We start from the raw sequence: 11,336 nt of genomic DNA, 5'->3' as shown, positions 1-11,336 counted from the left end.
AATATAATAATATTTTAAAGTTATTGTTAATTTTACATGGACAAAGTTTATGCAAATCTTTTTAACAAAAATTAAAAGCAGCTTTAGTGCAAAAAAAATATTTTCCAGGCTGTTATGTACCCTGATTAGAAGCGATTTAATAATAATAATACTCTCTATATAATACTTGTACCCATGTCAAGAATAATCAATACAATTAGGAAATTTAATTCTCTTGAAATCTTTGGAGATACTTAAAAAGTTTCTATATTTTTTATTCGAAATTTTTAAAAACTTTATTTTTTCAACTTTTTGAAAACTTGTACATACTTTATAAATGATTCTAATTTTTCCAAAAAATTTTTAAATGTTTTAAAACTAGAAAAGTTGCCTTAGAATTTTCCAGATTTTTTTCAATATTTTTTAAAATCTTTTGAAATTTTTAAAAGTTTTCTGAAATCGTCTTCAAAAATAAATTTTTTTAAATAAAGTATTATTCGTAATTATCCCAGGAATCTGAGAAAAAACGTATTCTTTTGAAATCTTTTCCACTTTTTTTATTATTTTCGATGTTCTTAATAAATGGTCCATGACTTTTTAAATGGTTCTAATTTTTCCAAAAAATTGTGAAAAATCTTTTAAAACTACAAAAATTGCCGTAAAATCTTCCAGATATTTGTTGCTGATATTCTTAGAAATCTTTTGAAAGGTTTTTAAACTTTCTTCCATAATTAATTTTTCAAAATAAAAATGGTTTTGAAATCATCCCAGGAATCTTTGAATAAAAATGTTATTCTCTTAGAATCTTTTTAAATTGTTGAAAAGTTTCTAAATTTTTTGTTCGAAGTCTCCAAAAATCTATATTTCATTAACATTTTTTAAAATCTATAAAAAAAATCTTCTTATACTCTTCCAGACTTGCTGAATGATAATTTGGTCTTGACCCAATTACAATAAAGTTGAAATATTTAAAATATTGTTACAAATGGAATAAATTAGAATGCAATAATATTTGAATAGAATTTGAAATTTAAAAAGAGCGTTGGCACCCTTCTCTGATTTCGTAGATAATGCATTTTTTTTAGCATCTTTTGTCTCAATTAATTAAATTATATATACTATTATTTTTACACAAAATGTATATGCTGATTATTCAGTGCAATGAAGATATATCCAAAATAAAATAAATTCACTTCGGTTTTTGGCATGCCAATAATAAGGTTAAGGTGCCAAGAATGAGTACTCTTACCCTACCATGTGATATCAAATTTGTGATATTTCCAGTGATTAGATACATTTTTCTTCTACAAATGTGTAAAATACCCAGTCAAAAAATAAAAGCACTGCCATTTCCCAGTTCAACAGCTACCTTGATTTTTATTATCTTTTTTGAAATATAAAAAAGTTTAAAAGTGCCCAAACGATTGGTATAACTAACTATGTAATAGGATGGGTAAAAAGATTATAGAAATTGAAATTGGAACTATGTGGAAAATTTTACGTGGATTGATGAAAATGTTTAAAGTATTTCTGCGCATGAAATGAGAAGCCCAAGCAGTTTGGGGAAACATCAAAGAAAAGCACCTACACTTATCTTATCATAAATCTTATATAAAGGCTGAATAAAAATTGCATACTAGAAGTTTTCTCCTTCATTCTCTGAACATTATTGAAGTGGTACTCAACTACTTAACCCAAACAACATACGGAATTTATATGGTATTTATCATATCTCCAAATTTTATATAATTTAATTATAGTATAAAATAATAATCATTATCGTACATTTTGGTAGTGAAACCTTGATTCACCTTTGTTTTAGAATTAGCTTTCACTTTTTACATTACTTTTCTATAAATAAGGTTGTTGACTCCAGAATGAAATAAGTTTTTACTAGAAATATTCTACATAAAAAATCCAATTCTTCAAGCTTCAAATTAAAAAATAATTAAAATACAAACTCTTTATTATTTTTGAACATTTATTCAAATTTATTCATCTTTTTGAGCTTCCCAGGTTTCACAGTAGGGTTGCATTTTTTATTTTTCATGCATATCGCCCTGAAATTTGTACGATTCCACATAAAAATAAATCCTTTTTTTTATTTGACAAAATATTATATTTAGAGGTTCCGCAAGCCCCACAAAGTATAACACATATTTCCCATAAAAGAAGAAAGTCGTTTTTCTAAATTTTTATTATAATCATCAATATTACGCAAATCGAGTTGAAACTTAATATTTTTCTTTACAATTAGCCATAGAATAAGAATCAAAAAATACTGTTGAAATAACCCCGTATATGTGAAAAATTAGTACTTGCGACTTTTTGGCGCCAATTATGTTTTTTTTGCGTTTTTTTAACGCAAATTGTTTATCATACATAAAATATTACTTTCTACTGATAATTGTTTTTTACTTTTTATTAATATTTTTCAGAATTTTTCTCTTTAAATAGTTAGAGCGAATAAATAATTAATCAAACTTCAACAATTTTCAACAGTTTCATCAATTTATTATTATTTATAACAATACTCAGTGGGGGTATTATATTGACCTTCGATGAAAATAATCGTTTAAAATATTATATGTTAACTTTGTCTTTAGGGTCAGAATAAATAATTCAATTAATTTTTTATTGAACAAAACCTTTCGGCGCACAATGGTGGCCCTTATCAGTTGTTAATTTTTATTCTAGAAAAAACATTTTAAAAAATTATTTATTGGTAACGCAATATATACGGATATTGTTTAAACAAGGAAATTATTTCAAATTTGATTTAGCACAGTCTTAAATGTCTTTGCTACTGTTCACACAAAATTAAAAATGTGTGTTGCCCTTACAATAATTGGACAAATTATTAAAATTTGTAATATAATATAAGGATCCAGTACAGTATTTCATTATACTACATTATAAATTTTATTTTATGCCTAAAACAAATAAATTCACCAAACTATTATAAAGACAATACATTTTTTCATTTCTGAATACTATGCCAAACTTTTAAAGGTACAAAGGACAACACACATTTTTGATTATTTTACTAAGGGTATAGCCGGTTGAGCATAAAAAATGTCTGCAAAGCTTATCAGATGTCGAGCCAGCCATTTGAAAGCATACAATAAAAAAAAATTCCCAAAATTTAAAACCGTTAGTTGCCATATTGGAATAGTTAGAGGGCGTAACGTTCGTCTTCTTTTTTATTTTTTTCGCTGTTTCTATCATTTAAAAAAATCTGTAAAATCAACATAACTTTTTTAAATCATCCTCAACGTGCATGATTTTTTCGAAAAAGTTTTGGCGCGAAATTAAAACTCAAAAAAAAAATTAATTTAAAATAAAAATTTCTTTATATAATATAACTCAAATACTATCTTAGTTTTGTTTTTACTACAAAATAGTCACCCAAAGGGCTATTATTGTGAATTTTTTTCAGATTTTTAAATTTGTGGAATCTTAGTGTAAAATATTAAAAACAGTAATTTTCACATTAGGGTGGTCCAAATTTATACCTGTACAAATTCAAACTTCGATTTTTTGCAGTAAAACCCCCCACCCACCCGGTTATTGGTTTATTTTCCAGAAAAAGAAATAGCGTCTTTTTTAACGTTGACCTGTGTTACGATCTTTTGAAATTAACATAAGGTTTTAAATGGGAAAAGCTTGATTTTCAAATAACGAAAAAAGAAGTACTTGTCATAAACTTTTTTGCAACTAAGGTATAGTCACATCTTAAGAAGTATTTAAGGAATAATTTCCACCTCATAACTTTTAATTTTATACTTCCCCAATCTCCTTTTATTGTGCCCAGAAAATTCCCAACAAAATGCAAGACAGCAGTTTTCTATCGAATGTATGCTAAAGACGTTACTTTTTGGAATTTCTTTCAATATACATTATTTTTAATTGATAAGTGATGAAATTCCAAGTTTTTCAGACAATTTTAAATTGTTTAAACAATTTTTCTCTTCCTGTAAACCATGAGAAGTTATTATCTGTCGAAATAAATGTTACAAAGTTGATGAATTTTAAATGCTGCAGTTCTTGTTTAAAATATTTGGTAATTATTTAAAAAATTTTAATTAGTTTTAACATTTTTTTCTCCTTAAATTCGCAAAAGGTTATTATTTTCTGGAATTAATGACACAATTAAGGAATGTTGAGAGCAAAATATTTCTAAAGGATATTTTAATTTTGTAAGAAAATTATTATTGTTTAAATAATATAGGGTACCCGTTCTAAGATAAGAAAATATTAAGTACTAAGCGAAATGTTGTAAGAGATTCAAAAAATCTGAATTTTTCTCCACCTTTTCTATGAACAGGCGCAAGTGAATGAATATTAGTACATTAAGTATTTGCAAAACATGTATAGAAAAAAATATTACACTTGAAATTCGCTAATTGTACAATTCATTGCAGAAATAATAACTTTACACGATTTACAGAGAAAAAAATTGTTTAAAAAATTGCTGCATGCCCTTTAAAAAATATATATTGTTCTCAACAACTGTTAATTGTGTCATTAATTCCAGAAAATAATAATTTTTCTCGCTTTACAGGGGGGGGGGGGGATGGTTTAATGTATAATTTATCCCAAATGATTATAACGTTTCACGATTTAATGGGTGAGAAAAACTGCTAAGAGAATTTAAAATTATTTGATAAATACTTGTAAACTCGTCAATTATGGATTAAAAATCATTTACTTTGAAATTTCTTTACAGATTTTGGGGGCATTTGTCGGGCACAATAAGAGGATTAGGGGTGTCAAAATTAAAGGTTAATGGATGGAAGTTATTCCTGGAATACTTCTTAAGAGGTAGGCTATACTTTAATTCACAAAAAGTTTATAACAAGTACTTCTTCTTTTTGTTTTTTCTCTAAATTGAGCTTTTTCCATTTAAAACCCCATGTTAATTTCAAAAGCCCGGGAGTACAGGTTAACGTTGACAAAAATTGCGCTCTTTCTTTTCCGAAAAATAGAAGCAGAAAAATTACTGTTTTTAATCTTTTACACTAAGATCCCCGAAATTAAAAAATTTAAATAAAAAAACAATAATAACCCTTTGGGCGACCATTCTGTGGTAAAGAAAGAGATATAACTTGGGTGTTATCACACAACAACTTAAAAAAAAGTGCTGAACATATTATTGAGTTTAAATTTCCCACCAAATTTCTTTCAAAAAATGCATGCATGTTGAGAATGATTTAAAAAAGTTCTGTGATTTTTTTCAGATTGTTTTCTAACGATAGAAACAGAAAAAAATAAAAACAAAAATGGACGCCCCCCCCCCTTTTTAATAATTTTTTGTAAATATTTTTTGTAGAATAAAAATGTACCACTGATGAGGGTCACCATTGTGCGCCGAAACGTTTGGTTTCATTAAAAATTAATTGAAATATTTATTCTGAACCTAAAACCAAAAATATCATACAATATGATACATGATTATTTATAACAATATTCTCTTAGAATGAAGCTAGCATAATTACTCAAACCAATTATTATTCATAATAATCGTTGCGCATTGTATTGAGCCTCAATAATTAATTTTGTGGAAATAGAACAGCAAATTTTTATTTTCACAAAACTAATTTCCAATGATAACAAAAAATTCAGTACATTTTAATTTAAAACTAAGAAACGTAAAACAACCATTTTTTACTACAATTTACATGTCGTCATTAAGTTTTCTTCGCTGAAAAACATTATTTTATAGAATCTTAAAATAATTATCATTGAACTAAAAAAAGCTCTTGATAATAATTTTTTTAATGATTTACCTTCACAGAAATCATTTTCAATTATAACAAAAAACTCAGTACATTTTGATTAAAAATTTTTTTAATTTAAAAGAAAATAAAAATTTCTTAAAGGAGAATTTATATACAAGAAATAAAATACAAAAAATTTATAAAACGTACGTTTATAGTCTTACTGCAGTGTAAAATTTTTTTTCATCGACTTTTCATCGATTAATGAAAAAAAAAGTTTTTCAAAGAATATTAGAATAATTTTCCAACTATTAGATTTTTTTATTTCATATTTTTACTACAGTGCGATTTTCCAGAGAATTATATTTTACTTTCACAAATATAATTGCTCATGCTAACAAAAAATGAATTACTTAAAATTATTTCTCTCATATAAAAAAATGGTTTTAAGGATATTTTTCGCACAAAAAGATTACTTGAAAAATAAAATATTTCCAAATTAAGTATATGTCACTATAAATAATTTTAACAGAGTTCTTCAAGTGCAATGTTTTTTAAGAACTTTTAAAAAATTTTCAAAAAATTTGTATTTTTTGACTCAAGGCCATGTGATGAGTGGGTCACGTGACCAGATTCCTACCTTATCTTCACTTTTTTTATTTTCCAACTTCTTTTCACACGAAGCGCCACATCGAGTTGAAAATTTGGGATAATAAATCAAAAACACTAAGAAAGGTGGGCCTGGTCCTAAATTTTAATAATTATGAAAAAAGTAAAAAAGATTATTTACATGGCCTTAATTGTATTTGTTTTTTTATCAGTAATAATTTACTTTGTGAGAAAAATAGTTTAAGAATACTGGCAGATTTAATAAGTTTCTAATAGAATGAAGTAAAACTTAAAAATGAAATTAAATAATTTATATAATTTTACAATTAAAAATACCAAACAATAACACTTTCAATTGTAAAACTGCGCACCTACAAGACATTACGTAATTCTTACAGATTTAAGAAAATTCATTGGTAAAGGCCCATTGTGTGCCAAAACGTTTAGAGCAGTTTTTTCTGAAATTTTTAACATTTTGTACATTATTCATTTAGTGAGGCAATAATTAATGCGAGTTAAATAAAACTTTATTTAAATAATTGATTATTGTCCATAACTATCTTCACTTGGAGTAATGATAACCGGTTGCACTTCTTTCTGAAATCTTCAATTTTGCTTTGCCTTTTTAATTATGAATATATAATAAATTAACATCAAGTAGAATCATTTTTTAAATAGTATTTTATTTTTTAATTCAATTATTTTTGTTTTTCCACTAATGTTTATAAAAAAAGAATAATTTAAACATGCAAGCTATCTTACACAAGAGACAAAGATAAAGATTTATTGCTGTTGGGAAATTGATTCCGATATCACTTGTAATCAATATTGTTTCTGACTTTCGTCATTAATAAGAAGGGAATTAACGTACTATATCAATCTTGGAAATATGTGTTTTATTTCAAAAAAATATATGAAGAATAAATAAAGAAATTAATTAAAAAATGATTATCTCTAATGTTAACAGTTATCCAGGAGTTGATAGCCATAAATAATAATAAATTGTTTAAATAATTATGTTTGTTTACTAAGTGAAACGTGGACAAGTTAAAAATTTTAGAAAAAACTGCAACCATCTAGCATTAATATAGAAGATAGTCATAAAGAATAATCATTTGTTTAAACAATTATGTTTGATTTTGCATGAATTATTACCTCAATCTAAGTAATTGTTTCAAACTATCAGTTTAATTGAATTGCAGTACTTATTACCTTCCTCTGAGTAAACAGTGGACAAAATGTTCAATTACAAGACAATATTATGAAAAATCATACTAAATTTTTTTAATTATTATTTTTGTTAACTTCTCTTAATTATAACCTCACTCTAATGTAAAAGTTTAAAATAATTGAAAAAACAATCGGGAAAAATCACCACTTTCTAACTTCATTCTAAGAGAAAATTTCTAAAAACATTAATAAATTGTGTAAAAAATGTATATAAACATTTAATTATCGGTAGAAAGTAGTATTTTATGTATTATACACACTTTGTATTTAACAAAAAATGTAAAAAGATCATAACTAGCGCCAAAAACTCGCAATCCACAATTTTTCACTTATGGTTTTTTTTGGGACCCTATAAAATAGACTTATGGGGTTGATATTTAAAAAATTAGTTTCCATTCGTATTATATAGCTAATTGTAAATGGAAATGTTGAGTTTCAACACGATCCATCAAATATTGAAGATTCTGAATAAAATCTACGAAAACGTCTCTTTTTCTTATCGGAGATAGCTGTGAAACTTCATGGGGCTTGCGAAACCTTAAAATAACATTTGAAAAAAATGCAATTTTTTGTGGGGATGAAATTGAATTTCGGAGCCATATGCATGAAAAATTAATTTAAAAAATTCGAATGCATTTTTGGATCCTTTTTCGTTCAGTAGAACTGCATGTGATACTTCGTCGTATGGTCAATCAGATACAGTTCCGACCGCTTTTTTCCACAAAAATGAAAATTTTTAAAAACTGAATTCGGAGATGCTATAAAATATCATAACAGACGTCCCCGGACTCTTTTTTCAGGGATAATAACAAAAAAATGTTATTGTGCTAATTACCAAATTTTATGCATGTGTATTATTTTGTGGTTAGGGTCTCTATGTCTCTATGTGGGTAGGTCTCTATCGTACCGATTCTGTCGGTAAGCACTCTAGGATAATTATGGTATAATGAACTATCTTACCAGTCTAGCTGGTAATGTAGATAGATAAATTTTGGAATTTCAATATTCAATTTTTCGCCACTGGGAAATTATTTATGAAATAAACTTTTTTGATTGCCTGCAAACAAGGTTAGTTCCGGCAGATTAGTTGCTATGTTTATTTGCAAGTCCAAAGTTCTCGGCCAAAAATATTGTGTACTTTGGAAGTAACGCACAGGAGAATTGTACATATATAACCTCCAAATATACACACGTTGTTAGCAATATCAAAAATTTTTTTGAAAAAAAAAACACAAATAAAGTGTGCGGGGACGTCCGTTAGCATGTTCGCTATCATTTCCCAAATTTTTAAGACAAAATATTGATTATTCTAGACAAAAGCTGTCGGAACTTAAAACTGGTAAAATCGATACTAATTCCTAAGCGCTATGTAAATTCATCAGATTTTGCTAAATTAAAACTTTTTCGAATTAAACCAAAAAAAGTGTGTGGGGACGTCCGTTAGCATGATTTCCATCATGTCCCGAATTTTTAAGACAAAATATTGATTATTAAAGAAAAAAATCCGTCGAACCTATAACTGGTAAAATCGATAATTTTTTAAGTATCACATGCCCTTAAATCAAATAACTTGCACGCTCACCTAGCTTACCGACACTTTTTATTTCTGCTTCCAATGAATAAAACCGATAAGTTAGGTGCTCAACATTTTTGATTGCATGCCTTTGTATGGCTTTGTGACTTTAGTTAGCCGTCCAGTCATGCAACTAATACATTGCAATATCGTAAATAAAAGCTTAACTTTCAGCCCGGTTGTTTTGATAAATATAGTACGTTGCAAGGAGAGAGGCAATTTCTTGATTCGTGTGAATGCCGCCCACGCTTTGCTCGTTCGGCAACCTTTCACACTCATCGACAATCGCTGCTTTTCTTCCCTTGTCACGTAATCTACTATTCCTTCTTCTATTTTGTCCCCTATTATTGTAAAAAAATTCGCCTTTTCCACTTTGTTGACAAAAGGTTATGCTGTGAATCCTGGTATTGCCATCATACCAAATAAGATCAAGCCAAGTTATCATTTTTCGTATTCTTGAGTGTATTTTTTTACAGAAACACTAAGGAATACATTTTTGAATGCCATACAAAAAAAAGCTACTGTCCCTTGGTCATTTTCGATTGAAAGTCAATAATCAAAAGACGTCGATCTAAATTTTCATCGCAGATTTAAAAAGTCAAGTCACCATGAAATTTCATCTCACGGAATTCCCACCTTCTGATGAATGCAAAGAAATAATAGAAAATGCAAAAGATTGGGCTCTTTTGACAGGACTTTCCATACGTTCATCTGAAAAATTCGACAGAGATAATCTTCAATTACTCAGTTTTACTCTTCTGCCATCAGCCCTTCCCCGCGAAGTGTATTTAGAAGCTTGTGAAATGCAAATAATATTGAACGAGTTGACTCATAGGGTAGCTTATGATTATGATTTTCTTAAGAAAACTCTTAAAGAAACAACAAAGGTGGACTTTTTTACGAAGAAACTTTTCGATTTGTATGAAACGGTCAGAAATGAAGGATTCGCTCAAGAAATTTCGCTTGGGTTACTCAGATCTGATTTCATGCTAGATAATCAGACATCCTGGAAACAGGTTGAAATTAATACAATAGCTTGCGGTTGTGGTTGGTTCGGACCAAGTACAGCTAAACTTCATAAATATGTCTTACAAGAAATGGGAATGAGAAGTCAAATCAGAAATATTCCAGATAATAATTCGCTGGAAGGTATGTCCTCGGGAATCGTAGAGGCGTGGAAACTTTACAACGACGAAAGGTAAACCAATTTTATAGGACGATGGTCATTGCCGCCCTAAGTACCTGCGAATGGTTCTCCCACTACACGGCTTTCCCTTACTCAGCCGATCTGATGCCGTCGATCCTGGTCAGCGGCAGTCCTTCGTACCTTATGAGGACTAAAATGCGGAATATGACATTTTGTTAATTTATTGTAATTTATAAATATAATATTCATAATGTGCGAATTATTACGATTCCAACGATATATTATTTGACTTAAAAAGTTCAAAATTTAAGAAAAAATTTTCATGTTTATGAGGAATTTTATGGAACATTTTTCAATATATTTTTCTTAAATCCACTGCAGTAGCTTTAATTTATTAGTGCGATTTTTCATAACTTGAGGAATTCCGGAAACAAATATGTGGCCAAATTTAAAAACTTATTAACTAAAAGCCTACCTTTGATTTATTTCTAAAACAATCGATGTGCTTGAAGTTCTGAATGTTCAAAGGAACAAAATTTTTTACTGGCGACTTTGTAAATCAAAAAAAGTGATTAAATGTTTATTTATATTGGCAATAATTTATTATTGGAACAGAATTATAATGCATGTTTTAAATTACAGTTGGAACAATGTTTACGGGCAAAAATATTTCGTTCATTTGAAATACCATTTTAACACATAAATATTAGAATATAAAGGATTTGCACCCGCTTCCAGCGAAATCGCGGTAAAATTTCAGCCATAACCACGTCTCACAACCGTGAGATAGGTGGTTACAGTCTGTAAAGGAATCAATACAACGACCCAACAAAAGCCTCGTGGACCCTAAGAACACGGAGCGACCCAAGGACAATCGCCTTCTGCATTTTTCCCGCAAGTGTTCTAGCATATTGTTGACACGCAGGGATGCTTTTTAGGCTATTAGCAAGTGAACGCTGGGCACCTCCAAGAGCGACGATGATAAGGACGATCAGTTTAACAGAATATTCCGGGTACAATCGTTGCAACTCCCTTATAAGGTCTCGATGCCTCTCTTTCTTTTCATTCTCCTTGGCTA

General features: G+C 28.3%; 2 protein-coding genes across 2 annotated transcripts in view; both read left to right on the top strand.

The window, feature by feature from the left end:
- The window catches only part of LOC117174157 (glutathione synthetase, chloroplastic-like), an 81,872-nt gene extending 72,097 nt beyond the window's left edge, over positions 1-9,775 (top strand). The window contains exons 3-4 of the mRNA XM_033362975.1: positions 4,709-4,803; positions 9,588-9,775. Coding sequence (XP_033218866.1) covers positions 4,709-4,737 — 29 coding nt within the window. The 3' untranslated portion in view covers positions 4,738-4,803; positions 9,588-9,775. The remainder of the gene's footprint in view (positions 1-4,708; positions 4,804-9,587) is intronic.
- Positions 9,776-10,217: 442 nt separating this feature from the next.
- Positions 10,218-11,336, top strand: part of LOC117174156 (glutathione synthetase-like) — a 9,490-nt gene continuing 8,371 nt past the window's right edge. Inside the window, exon 1 of the mRNA XM_033362974.1 lies at positions 10,218-10,309. Within this exon, the coding sequence (XP_033218865.1) occupies positions 10,263-10,309 (47 nt within the window). The 5' untranslated portion in view covers positions 10,218-10,262. The remainder of the gene's footprint in view (positions 10,310-11,336) is intronic.

This window comes from Belonocnema kinseyi, chromosome 6 (genome assembly GCF_010883055.1).
Source record: "Belonocnema kinseyi isolate 2016_QV_RU_SX_M_011 chromosome 6, B_treatae_v1, whole genome shotgun sequence".
NCBI lineage: Eukaryota > Metazoa > Arthropoda > Insecta > Hymenoptera > Cynipidae > Belonocnema > Belonocnema kinseyi.
Note: the sequence above shows the minus strand (reverse complement) of the source record. Positions and strands in the feature narration are given on the sequence as shown.